The sequence below is a fragment of the Monopterus albus genome, unplaced genomic scaffold (genome assembly GCF_001952655.1).
Source record: "Monopterus albus unplaced genomic scaffold, M_albus_1.0 scaffold14.1, whole genome shotgun sequence".
NCBI lineage: Eukaryota > Metazoa > Chordata > Actinopteri > Synbranchiformes > Synbranchidae > Monopterus > Monopterus albus.
Window position 1 is genome coordinate 631850 of NW_018127894.1, and position 14192 is coordinate 646041.

The following is a 14192-nucleotide window of genomic DNA, read 5'->3' on the forward strand; positions in this document are numbered from 1 at the left end:
GCTATTTTATTCTGAACATATCTGATATGAGATTTCCAGGAGAATTTGTCATCAACTATGACACCTAGAAATTTTATTTCATATACTCGTTCTATATTAGCTCCCCCAATTTTCAATTGATGTTCATTATCTAGTCTACGATTCCCAAATACCATAAATTTAGTTTTATCCAAATTCAGAGATAGTATATTACTGTCACACCATTTCTTTATCTTCTCAAGTTCCTGTGAAACCCGTCCAGAGAGTTGCTGTAGGTTTTCACCCGATGCCCATATGGTAGTGTCATCAGCAAACAAAACCACTTTCACTAAATCAGAAACCTTGCATATATCATTAATGTGTAATATAAATAATTTAGGTCCCAAAACAGAACCCTGAGGCACTCCACATACAATGTCCAGCTCACTCGATTGGTATTCACCCAACTTCACAAATTGTGTCAAATAACTTCTAATCCATTTCAGAACCATTCCTCTGATCCCATATTTTTCTAACTTGTCCATTAATAATTCATGATTGATTGTGTCAAATGCTTTTTTTAGGTCAATAAATATCCCCATCGTGTATTTCTTCTCATCCATAGCACTTGTAATGTCCTCCATCAGGTCGGTAATGGCCAAAGATGTCGATCGGTTCGACCTAAAACCATATTGGCAATCAGAGAGGATTTTATGTTTGTCAATAAATGTATCTAATCTGTTATTAAAGAGTTTTTCCAGAATTTTTGAAAATTGTGACAACAGAGAAACCGGTCTATAATTTGTGAAGTTGTGCTTATCACCAGATTTATACAGTGGAATAACCTTTGCTATTTTCATATTATTGGGGAACTGACCAAGTCGAAACGACATGTTAAAAATATGGGTTAATGGTTTGCATATCCCCTCAATTACCTATTTAACAGTTGTCATAGTGATACCAACACTATCACTGGATGTTTTATTACCACATTTGTTCACTATCTCTATAATTTCCTTTTCAACTATGGGCTTCAGAAACATAGAACTCATGTTCCTTTCAATTGTATTGTATTGAGTATGTCAATAATCAGACCTTACAGTATTGTTATATTAGATAAATTTGACTGGGCGTGGTGGTTAGCACTGTGGCCTCACAACAAGAAGGTTCTGGGTTTGAGCCTCGGCCGACCTGTTTCCTTTCTGTGCGGAATTTGCATGTTCTCTCTGTTCCTGCGTGGGTTCTCTCCGGGTGCTCCAGCTTCCTCCCACAGTCCAAAGACATGCAGCTTAGATTGATTGGTGACTAAGTTGCTCGTAGGAGTGAGTATGTGTGGTTGTTTGTCTACATGTCAGCCCTGTGACAGACTGGTGACTTGTCCAGTGTGGACCCCACCTCTCGCCCAATGTCAGCTGGGATTGGCTCCAGCTAGTACATATAATGGATGGATGGATACATTTTAATGAAAAGCAATCATGATGGATTTGTAGGAGATATTGAAAAGGTTCTAAAAATCGGTGAATCCAGTTCTTTCAAAATAAAGGCAGAACTTGGAATGTATTCAGAAGTCTTAAAGTTAATGTGCAGAAGTCTTAAATAAAGCCTTAATGATTACAAGCTTTTAGAAGCTGTCACAGACACACTAAAAGTAGCATTGCTGTGATAGGAGGCTGCTCAGTCCTTAGACTTTTTATCAATACCATTAGACTTGTAACAACAACTAGGAAGCAAAAACGTTTTTTGAAATTTTAATCACCTAATCCATCCGTCCATTTTCTGCTGCTTATCTGGGTCTAGGTCACAAAAATGTAATTATAGCATTAGAAATTAATGTTATGGGGAAGCAATGAAAAAATGTACTGGTTCTCTCTCATGCTCTGGCCGCCCTGAACTTGAAATGGATATTAAATTGTGTTGCGTTTGGTGTTAAAAATGTCTTAAATGTAACTCTGTGTTTTAGATCTTACCAAAACAGAGTTACACTACTGGTCAAAGTTTTCAAACACCTCCATGTTCCCATTTGTTATCAGTGTTATTCAACAGCCAAATACACTTGTCATTCTTTCTACAAATGAAATAAAACATTGCCGGGATAGAACGGCACTGCTGCAGATGTTCCCACAGATGTGCTGCACTTGTAGGTTGCTTTGCTTTCATTCTTCATCTGGAAAGTCTGGACACTGTGCTGCCATTCCATCATCTGAAGCCGACTGTCTTGTTCTTTTGTCCTACACAGTGTGGAGGTGGTTATCTATCTCATTATCCTGCTGTAGGATGAAGCCCTGAAAGGCTCAGACTTCCTGCACAGAGGGTGCAGTAACACAGTCTTTTCCAACCCTGCCTTTCTACATACAGGATTTGTTGTTATAAGTCATCAACAAAAGTTGGGACACATGTAGGAATGACATCAATTTTAAAGGCTTCTGCTGCAGAAAAGGTGGAAGCTAACCTGTTACTCTCACTGTCTAGATTTTGCACTGATGCTCATCTACCAGACAAAGTGGAAGGGGCAGTAGACTCAATAGACATGTATTACAATGCAGTCTAATGCTTTACCAGTTTTCACTATCACTCTCTCCAACTCATCTTAATGCACGCTGACACCTTCTCCTGGGCATTCTTGAAGATGTAGGAAATGGTTAAGTAAGCACAACACAGAAAAAAGCAAAACAACAAATGGCAAATGTGTATAACAAAACAGTGAATTACAGCACATATGGCACAAATCGCAGCTAAACCAAATAATATCAGTATACATCATATGATTGAACTATTATTTATGCTGTTGCACTTGAATGAGCTCCTGCTTTGAGAAACCTGAATTTAGACCAGTTGATTGAGAAATGGATGCAAGCATTGAGTGGATGTTTATTTGAATTCAGCACATGAGACCTCCATAACAGTCCACAGTAACTTCCAGACGGTGAACTGAAATAGACCCAGATTGAATTAAGTGGGCAGCCAGGTGGCCTCGCGATCAGAGAAACTGTCCTGATGGAAGGTTCCAGGACGATCGATCGCTGGCTCGACCTGTCAGTCCTAGCTCAGGTGAAAATCCGAGACACTGTTGGTCTAATTTGACGACGCATGGAGGGAGGATGCATTCTGGCATTATCACAGTCCTATTCAGCTCCATTGTACTGAGGTGGCAGCAAAAGAGACAGATATATCAAAACTACAGTACAGTAACTTCTGTATCAGGACCTTCTGATTACCTCTATGTAAATATACTGTACATATGTCAGTATAAATGAACAATAGCAATCCACTGCTAAAATAAACATTAAAAAGCTTTTTAAAGCTTTTTTTTTTAAAGTATTTATTCTAAAAGATTTTATCCCATGAGAATAGGAGGTCTATAGGTTCATAAACTTCACCTTTCTTTGATACAGACTTACAGTAACTGCCTCTGTACAAGTGGAACAAACGCAGTTCTCAGTGACGTCAAGCAGCGTGAGAATCAGTGGACCCCTACTCCTAAAGTCAACCCGTCGTCCTCCACCCTCAGAGCTTGAGGCTCAGCTCCTCTGTCCTGTAATGGAGTTATAGATTAGTGTTTTTATAGAGGGGTCAATACTTCCCTGTAAACCTGTGGGGCTGTATGCATTATTGATCCCTCCACAGAGGTGCGCGTGTGTCTTTTCACCTACTCTTACACTTTAGAAGATGCTAATAATAAAACACGATTATGACACAAATCAGCAGCCGGCAGCTTTATTTGATATCAATGATGCCAGATGGACCTTACTGTCAAGAAAAATCTGGATGCACTGTTACCATTTCTCTATTAGTTTAATGCTTGGTTTGCAGTTTTTTGTTTTTTATCAGTACCTCACCAATGCAGTACAATCAGTGAAAACTGAATAATTCACTCAAATTTTAATAGAAGTCTCTAAAGTAATGAGACAGAAGGGATTTATACCTGAGTGGAGACTGAAAACAAAGAAATGAAACTGGGAGTCATATAAGTAGCATCAGTGTAATAGTGTACTGTAGTACATAGTGCAGTCTGGGCTTCATGTTGTTGTTGTTTTTTAACAAGTGATGGTGTTGAATGCACAAGGTAGTGACCGCCATTTCTGAAACACAGGAAACTGAGAACAGCTGGAAATAGCTGTTAAAAAATGAAGAGCCTGTAGTAAAGTAAAAAAACTGCTTGTAGTGTTTGACTGCCTGGACATGCCCTTGATGATACTGTTGGTAAGGAATATTGACACTGTGGAGTAAAACTACATAATTTCCTCTTTTCAAAAGGTCACTTGACTCCTCCACAGATGCTGCACTCCTACGCTGCAAATCAGCGTTCAGTAGAAGCTGACTAAATCCATGAGTCTTAAGTGTATCATTTTTGTTGCACAGTAGTTGACTGAGGACAAAGTCTGATGTGGAAGATCTACAGCAAAGTGTCTATCTTTGTTATTTCAGGACCACAAGGACGGTGATATGTGTGAGGAGGAGGAGCTGGTTGAAAACAGAGTGAATAACTCGGCCAACAGGAAGAGGAAGCTGTGGTGGGGGTCACGGCGGGGCACAGACGAGAAAAACGTACGTGAGGGGCATTTTACATGACTAACAAAGCACTGATTATTGGACAGGTTGGGAGGTAACCATCCATGGTTAGCGCGCTATTGTACAATACAGATGCCATTGTAAAAAAAAATTGATACTTAATAATGGCATTGGAAAAATCCAAACAAACAGCCTTGAAAATATCCTGAAGTTCTTTCAATAGGTTTTGCTTCTAGTACCCAAATAACACAGTTTTTGTGTTGCATTCTTAGAACTGACAGCTATTGTGTTTTAAAACAACAACAAAGTGGATTGGAAGTAATATTTAATTGCAAAAATAGCTAAAAATAACAGGAAACCAATTCTTTGTTAAACTCAGGCTGTAGCTGTTTTCACAAGTCTTGTTTTACCAAATCTCTTCATAATAAACTCATCCCTGGAAAGATTTAAGCAAGAAATGCGCGCACGCACACACACACACACACACACACACACCCTCTCACACACATTGACCTTGTTCCCATATCAAGCTCTGTAGTCTGTCTCCACTAGCCACCTCTTGAGGTTTAAAAGCTTTTAGGGTATGCAGACAGATGAGTGATGGACTCGATTTGCAGAGTAGTGCTGCTCCTGCTTATCAGCGACTATAAGGAAGAAGGAGGCCTTTGACTTCAGAAGCTCATCGATAACACACCTTGCCTTGTATGCTCTTTTCTCCTCCTAGCTCATCTCCACCCTGGATGGCATCAGTACAACTGAGGTGGGAGCTGGTCTGGATGTGCCTTAAATCTATGCATCCTACACAATTCACCCCCAGTACTGCAAAGTGCTTTTCACACTGCACCCTCATAGACCAGGGTTCTCCACAGCCTGTGTGTAAAAGAATAATATTAAAATCTCTAGTTATTGTAACACCACAGGTGGTGTCAGACTGAATCTGTGCTGTTTTCAGGTTGTTCAAGTGATTCTGAGGTGAAAAACTGGAGGATGTTTCTACTTTATCATGGGAAATGTTCTTACCTATAAACACAATAAAGCTAAAGGAATGTTGATTACAAAAAAACTGGTAAATATTGATAGCTATGTTATAGAACTTACACAGAATGCAAACTTTATATACAGTGATCACTCTATGTTCAGATGTCAGTAAAAAGTCAGTTTTATGTATCAAAATTTTGTCTTTACCTTTTAAAGGATAAATTCACATTTTTCACAGGTCAGTTTCTGTATTATCTTGAGGTTATGTCAGCTTGTATCTGCTTAAATCAAAGACATGTGTGCAGTGTGAAAAGCAGAAAATCCTACCACCCTATAAAGTCAAAGTGCAGTAACTATAAGTGGCCACTGATGCTAAAAAACACTTCCTGATATAAAGCAAAATCACACAAAATTAGTTACTCCTGTTTGCCTGTATGGGACAGAATGCTGTCCTACAGTGTGATGCCATAGCAAATCTCTTCCTTACAGACATTTTATTTGTAATTTTCGGTGATGATCTACAGGCTGTGCCCACCCCAAATGGGACGTCCTTTGACTTTGTCACAACTGAGAATGGACCGGTCTGTCTGGATTTGTACTCCATCCCCCAGTATAAAATGGACCAACCCAGTGACGGTAGAGGTGAGGTGTTTTCCCCCTGCCATCTACATCTTCTTTCCAGATGTTTTAGGACTTTTCTCATGCTAGGCACTAAAAGTCATGATAGTCAGGCCTCCATTGCTTTAAAGCTACTCTACCTAATTTCCTTTCAGCCACTAGAGGGTCCAGTGAGGCTCAAAACAAACTGACACCATAATCTGCTCCTAACCGCTGTTTGCCTTTCCCATCACATCCTGTTTCCTAGTGACAACATAAACTATGAGTGCCTGATTGTGACAAACTACAAAATGCGTCATCCAGTCTGAAGTTAGCATTAGCTGACTAATGAGTAAAAAAGTGTCAGTCCAGTAGAATGATCTAGTTACTGTTAATGTGACTAATATTGCCTAAGATAGGCCGCTAATGTTTCAAAGACAAATATATTAGCTGTGCAAAAGAGCCTCCTGACTCTGGGTGCCGCTGTTCAGACCTTTAGCTGCCCAGATCTGCTCTATGGCTAGCTGTTTGAAAAATGCTTGTTATAACCTCCACTAGGTGGCAGGCGACGCTAATTTACAGACCATACAACAGAACAGAGGGGCTGTAGTGTCCCGGTGGTGGGGCAGTTGCACTGCAGCAGAGAGACAACCTGTCCTTTCCCATTTTCACTACAATGTATAAAATCTTCACAATTCTCACAATTGCCCCCAACCATATGGAAATGCAGGGAGAAATGAGAGCACAGTTTTAACAATGAGTTGTGTTTCTGTGAACCAGTGAAGAAGGAAGAGTGTGTGTACGAAGTCAGTTTGCCCCCGGAGGAGTCAGCGTTGGAGGGAAGCGAAGACAAGTCTGAGGGAGGAGAGGATGGGATGACAAAACGAGGAGTCGGCACGATGGTCAAAGTCTTCCGCTTCATCATGAAACAGAGCTACATCTGTGCTCTCATAGCCATGATGGTGAGTAATTCAGCCCACAGCTGGTGTAATGTAGGAGTCACAGACAGTGGCCTGTGCTGCAGTGAGTGTTGTGTATTTTAATGTTAGAAATCATTCAAAATCTGTTTTATTTGAGATTTTAAAACTTGCAAAAATGGCTGACCAACAGGAGGGAGATGTGGCTGCACTTGGCAGCTGAATGTGCAGTAAAAAAGACCATCTGTTCTTGGTTTAAACATTCCTGGATGAGTCATAGTACAAATAAATAAATAAATAAATAATAGAGCAACAGTTGTTTGATTATGGCTTGGAAACACACAGACGCAGCACTTTTTTTGAGTGCCTCTTTTTTAAAATTCATTTCAGAAATAAAAGCAAGCGGTATTGATGCCTCACTGAGTAGCCTTTGTTGTTGAATGTTTGCACTAAATAATTTGTGTTTAATTTTGTACTTAGCTATAAAAATGGTAAATGGGATAACAAATTAACCCTTTACATGCTTGCATTTCATCTTCTCAGAGTCCTGACACTAAGGTTATGTTTGTGGTATTGTTGTTTTCCAGAAAGATCAGGATTTTAGCAGCCTCAGGGGAGTGAATTTTTTTAAACAGTTTTAGGTTGATTCCAGTGTTTGTAGGCCCGGTATTTTTCCACCAGGATTTTCCACATGTACTGCTACAACCAAATTTTACTCCCAGCAGTGTGGAGAGGATTTAGACATTTTGATCTTTATTTTGAGAACCATGATGTGGTCACAATCAAGTGGTCAACCGGTAGCCATAATTTCCTAATAAAGTTCCAGGAAAGAACTAATGAAATGTAGTACAGTAATAATTATGAAAATAAGTTATGAGACAGTTATTTAGTTCATCCTCAATTAACAGTGTTTACATTTTAGAGATTTTCTTTATGAGGTCTTGGGTTGGGGTTGTGGCATGTCAGAACCTTCAACCCTACAGCTCAAAAGTGATTTAGGTGACAGTTTTCTGTACATCCATGGTTATAGTGTAAACCGCTAATTCTTCGATTGAATTGGGGGGAAATGCACATTGATATCACCAAAGCATGTTGGGAGTTGTAGTACAAAAAGTCTTTACATAAAAGAACATAGGAAAAGAACAACAGGATTGAATGAATCCCTGAAATTCGGCTTTGTTTTAGACAACCCATCTTCCTCATATACAAATATTTACTGTGTGTTGCAAACCTCTGGAGATACAGGCCAGAAACCCATACAACTGCATGTTACAATTGTGAATTTCAGAGTGGCCTCTCTCAAGCTGAATTATATGACAGGCCATGTAAATAAAGGGAAAAATGAAAGGAAACAGCTGAGGGCAATTCCACAAATCTTTGTTTTGTGCTTTCATTAGTCATTCATCAACAGCAGAGTTGCAGGATTTGTTTCACATGTCCCGTGATTTGTTCTCTTCAGGCATGGAGCATCACGTATATCAGCTGGCTGACGTTCGTTTTCCTCATCTGGTCTTGCATACTGTGGATGGTGAGGGACCGGAGGCGTTACGCCATGCTGTCTTCTCCCTTCATGGTGGCATATGGCAACCTGCTGATAGTTCTGCAGTACATTTGGAGTTTTGAGAACATGCCTGCAATCTCAGGGCTCTTTCTCAAGAAGAATAACCCTTTCCATTCACTTTCATCCAAGGTAGCTAAAATCTACAACCAAAGCAGTTTCTTGATTTTAACATTTGCCATAAAAATCCATGAAGCTTTAAGACTAACCTTTAGACTGAGTGACAGTCTTGTACTTGCAACACACTTGCAGTGACTTGAAAACACAAACGTAACTTGATATGTGCAAGGATTTCTACTGCAGCACTTGTAGTCTGTGTGCAGCCATAGGCAGTGTTTTTTTTTAAGACTCTGAAACTAAACATTTGACTTCATGAGTCTGTCAAACTTTGTCAGTTATTCAAATCAGAGAGGACAGTCATACAATGTCCCACTGAAGGAAAAAGTCAAGTCTAGTATTTTGACATATTTTGGACTTGCTCAGAGATGTATATGTTGGCAGCCACTGAGCCTAACTGTGACTAGAATGAGATTTTATGCATTAGTAGGACACAAGAGACTTGCAGTGGCCTTGGTGTTTTTTTACTCACCCATACTACGGTGTTATTATCATCCCTCAGAGAGCAGAGATGCAATTATATTTCACACCCAGATCAAACTTTTCAAAGTTTATTTTAAGTCCCAGATGAATGGAACACAGCCTGAAAGTTTATACAGTTCAATTTAAGTTTAGAAACTCAATTCTGATTTATACATATATACCTCATTATGGTGTTTTGGCCACCTGTGTTGTGCTCTTAGCAAGTTAAAGTAAATGCAAAAGATTTATTTCTTCATCTTTTCTTGCTGGTGAGGTGTTTGTTTAAACGCTGTATTTATTGTGTGCAGGTCCTGTGTCTGCTGAGCTTCTGGCTGCTACTGAGACAAAGGCTTACAGAGAGACAAGAAAAAAAAAAGGAAGACAGCGCTGGTCTCTCAGATGTTCATGTGGAGGATCAGAAAGAAAAGGGTAAGCTCTTATTTTATTTAGAATATATTTGTCATATTGTATAGATTATAGAATAATGTAAGTGAATTTGAAAAGCCACAGTGGAAGATAGTAACCAGGTCTCACTGGCAAGTACCTGAGCTAACATACAACAGGGGTGGTTGAATTATTAGAGTGGCTAGTGATGGTGGTCACTGATCAGTGTCTGTAGCCGGTGCATAGAAAAGATTGCCTTTAGCTGCATGCCGGTTGGCTTTCAGTGCATACATTAGACTTTCTGGTTTATTTTCACACTGAGGAAGAATGTTTAGGTTGTTCTGCAGCTGATCTACATCTCTACCCTCCCTGTTCATGAGGGCAAAAGGGAAAGGGCAAACATTAAGTCATCCATTCATACTCTACTAAGCTAAGTATTTTTACCATGTGTTCCAAAAGCATGTCAGATTTTCATTTATATAGAGGCACTGTCTGTGTAGAGGTCACTGTGCTCCATCATTGTTTACTTTTAAAAACTTTGGTAATGCTTTATTTTACCCTCCTTTACTTAGTAATTATAAGTGGTTTATAGACATGGCTATAATGTAGTTGTAAGTAGATATTTGTGTGCAACTACAGTACGGTTCTTATAGTGGACTGTTGTATAAACAGATAATGAATCACAATATAGTAAAACATAGTTGTATTAATATAAAATGTCTTTCATAGTTATAATTTTTGTCAAATACTAGACATTAATAACCACTAGTAACAGGAGTGTGTAGCTGCTTACAATCTGAACCAGTTATAAAAGAATGATAGAATTTCACTTTATTTCTTATGTCTGCTAAGAACTGCATTATAGTGTGCTACAAACAGTTATTAAATATTCATGTGCTGCTTGTACAGTAAATGTTAATGTAAAGTTAATGCTCCCAAAACTTTAAGATAAAAAAAATACTTTACAAAATGTAGATAATATCTGTATACTGCATGTGAGTATCATCACATTTTTCTGGGGCTTTTAGTTGCATCTCATGGCTGAATAGGACAGCGACTAATCATTATCAATTAATCTGCTGATTATTTTCTAAATTAATTAATTGACTGTTTTGTTTATAAAGCATCAGAAAACCAACAGTCTCTAAAATGTTCACTTCACTGTGATGTAAGACAAGGAAAAGAAAATTACCACATTTCACAATATGGTAAATGGTACAATGGACTGGTATAGCACTTTCTTTATTTACACACTTATGTGCGCTCAAAGGACTTCACACTGTTTCCCGTTCACACACACAAACGCTCCCATATCCACACACTGGTGATATCAGCGGAAGCAACTAGGGTTCAGCGTCTTGTTCTAGGACACTGATGTGGACTGGAGAAGCTGGGGATCAACCCACCGGCCCTGCGGTTAGGAAACAACCCGCTTCACCTCCTGAGCCACAACCATCAATTTTTTGGGCATTTTAGAAACTTCCACACCTGTCGCACTTTAGCTGTATTTATTAATAACATTTCAGCCTGTTTGACCTTCATCAGGTGTCTGGATGAGCATCATATCTGGTCAGTATGCACCTGATGCCGTACACCTTCACTGGAAAACCGAATGGGAAGTGTTTTTAAAAACCTGATGCAAGCATGAATAAAGCCTCAAATTCCTAGGCTGTCAAAGCAGCCATAGCAGTTACCATGTGAACAGTACACTCTTAAAATTCATAGCTTCCAGATGATATATCAAACACACAAAATACAAAACTAATAAGCCTCCACATATCAAAATAAATCATATATTAGGGCCAATAACAAATTTCCATATGATCTTAAAAATTCATACTTTGCAAGTAGCATTACATATCAAATACAAGATGGAGTATAAAGTGGCTTAAATTTGTATCATTAATAATTAATTGATTATCAAAACACTTGCTGATAAATGTTATTTTGCTCAGCTAATTGTTTAATCATCTGATTGTTTCAGGTCTCATGTAAAATGCTTCACTCCGTTGTATTGTTACATAGAAACAACAGAAAAGTTCAGTCGTCTCGTGTAGTTTTCTGATTCTCTCTGTGTTTTATAGAGGAGGAGAAGCCTGAGGAGGGAGGGGAGCAGGACATCATGCATGTTCTGGGCAACATGGTCCTGGCTCTGCTGGTGAAATACTGGATCTACATCTGTGGGGGCATGTTCTTCTTCGTCAGCTTCGAAGGAAACATCGTCATGTACAAGATCATCTACATGATAATGTTCCTCTCCTGTGTGGCGCTCTACCAGGTAAGACAGCAGCCACCGAGAGCGCCATGAACATAACATACATCTGTCCAGCAAATGGATGTGAGGACACGCACAGGTGGACATTTGTATTATTGTACAGTGTTGCGTTAATGTGTGCACATTCACATAATTTCTCTTAAATTGTCCCTGAGTTACCTTCAGTGTTAAACATTTTTCCACATTTGCGTTCAAGGTTCCAACTGGGTGAAATTCTAAATCACACTTTTTATGACTGCACCAAAATTTTCATGGCCTCTTTTGTCTACAGTGCCCTTTGAATCTATAATAAACTTAGCATATAGTTAGGATGATTTGAGTATCCACATTAAATTTCCCAAAGACAGAAGGTGCTGACAGTTTTAGTGGTGACAAAGTTTGTGTACAGCAGACTCATAATCCACGGTGTATTCTTTACTGTTTTATATCCCCAGGCGTAGTAAAGCAGAGCAGGTGTCCTCTGTACATCATGTTTCATTTAATGCATTATAGCTGCACATCTTATTCTTTACTAGGTGCACTATGAATGGTGGCGAAGGATCCTGAAGTACTTCTGGATGTCAGTGGTGATGTACACCATGCTGGTCCTCACCCTGGTTTACACCTTTCAGTTCGAAAGCTCATTGGATTTCTGGGAAAAAACGTTGGGCATGAAAGAAGACAGGTGAGCTCCACTGGGTGACGACGAGTCTGAGAAGCAGGTTACTGATGCTGATCTCGCTCTCCACACAGGCAACAGGTGTCCGCTGGCGTTTCCAGCAACCTACTTGTCAAATCATCTATTTTTCTTAAATTTCAACTTGTTCAAAAACACTACATTATAGGCACAGTGGTGTTTTAGGTTCAGCACACAGTTTATTGATGTTTCAAGCCTCTCTAATCTAAATGTAACATGTTTGACAGTGTTTTTTTTTTTACCACTGTTTAAAACTACAAATAGGTGGCAAGTTAAAGGAACATCCTGCATAAATGAGTGTAAATTAAAAAACTTTATTAAAAATTCACTGAATAATCTGCCAGTTATTGTTTTGATCATTTGATTTAGCTTTTTATTCACAGATTGTCAATAACTGGGAAACTTTTTTGACTTTCGAGAGTCTCCATATGTCTTGTTTTGTCCAACCAACAAATACAAAAATATTCAGTTCATTATCACATATGACAAAGCATGAATTCCTCATATTCATGAAGGTGGAACCAGAAAATGTAGGTGAATTTTGCTTCAGAATAGTTCCAAGTTAGGTTTATATCAATGAACAGATTAATGCTTGCAGCTCTAGGTTACTGAATGTCTTAATGAGGATGGAAAAAAGTGAGGGAATATGTTGTGTAAGAGTGTTTCCTCCCTCCAACAGAGGAGCACTGAAGCTGTTCTAGAGACACTTTAATAAAAGGTCTGTTGTTCACTTTATGCTAGTTTTTCCCTTTAATTTGTCACATGTATGTTTGTTTTCATCACGTACGACAGAAGATGCAGCTGTGCAGGGTTAAAACGATGAAAAATACAAAAATACTTACACTGTACTGTAGTGAACAATATAGAAAAGGTTCAACCACATGAAAATTTTAAAATTTTACATAAATATTGTATGTAAATTGCTTCAATATTACAAAAGGGTTGTTGGATGTGGTTGTTAAAAAGACAGGTTATAAGTAGTAGTGAATAGTAGTAAACAACATTGCTGAAGGGAATCATTTACTTTATCATTTAACAATCATGGAAACACAAGCATCAGTGAATGAAAAGCATTTAATTCCCTTTTTCAGCTTTAATTATTTAAAGAATCTTAGTGTTTTATTGATGTTTGACTTTGCTAGTTTCTCTTCTTTGCACTCAACACAGTTGTAAACCTTCACATCTCAGAGCTTCCTCACTGACTTGTCTGTTTTTATGCATTTCCTCAAAATTTTTCTGTCTGTGCAGTTTGAAAGACCTGGGTCTGGAAAAGGAGGAAGATGTGGCCAAACTGTTCATTATGATTTTCATCCCCACGTCCTTCCTGCTGGTGTGTGTTCTCCACCTGCACTACTTCCACGACCGCTTTCTGCAGCTCACCGACCTCCAGGCAGTGGTGGCCAAGGAGGAGAGCACTATCTACAGGTTTGTTTTCTTTGAACCCAGCTATCACTGGACAAGAGGACTTTGTTCTTTTGTATTTGGTTTGTTTATACAACTTGAAATTCAAACAGTAGTTCATGGAACAGTTATGATAACCTGATTATTAAAAACTGGCCAAATGAAGCCAAAATTTCATCTACAGTAACTGTATCTTATTTTTTTGTTCAGCAAGATCTGTCTTCAGGAAAACATTGTGCATGCCCCTAAATGTTCCTGGGCTGCAAGTAATAGTTTCTTTATTGATTATTTCCTCAGTCACTTAGTTTATAAAAGGTCAAAAACCCTCAGAACAGAACCCTCAAAACAATCTGTCATCAC

General features: G+C 38.7%; 1 protein-coding gene across 11 annotated transcripts in view; it reads left to right on the plus strand.

Moving 5' to 3' along the window:
• piezo2b (piezo-type mechanosensitive ion channel component 2b) overlaps positions 1 to 14192 on the plus strand; it is an 85238-nt gene that overhangs the window by 33539 nt on the left and 37507 nt on the right. For 10 of the 11 annotated variants that reach the window (XM_020591261.1, XM_020591262.1, XM_020591270.1 and 7 more), the window contains exons 9-17: positions 4384 to 4503; positions 5192 to 5227; positions 5970 to 6087; positions 6823 to 7004; positions 8419 to 8649; positions 9405 to 9525; positions 11565 to 11758; positions 12271 to 12419; positions 13680 to 13856. In XM_020591261.1, coding sequence (XP_020446917.1) covers positions 4384 to 4503; positions 5192 to 5227; positions 5970 to 6087; positions 6823 to 7004; positions 8419 to 8649; positions 9405 to 9525; positions 11565 to 11758; positions 12271 to 12419; positions 13680 to 13856 — 1328 coding nt within the window. The remainder of the gene's footprint in view (positions 1 to 4383; positions 4504 to 5191; positions 5228 to 5969; positions 6088 to 6822; positions 7005 to 8418; positions 8650 to 9404; positions 9526 to 11564; positions 11759 to 12270; positions 12420 to 13679; positions 13857 to 14192) is intronic. The other variant, XM_020591263.1, reaches the window with a different exon arrangement.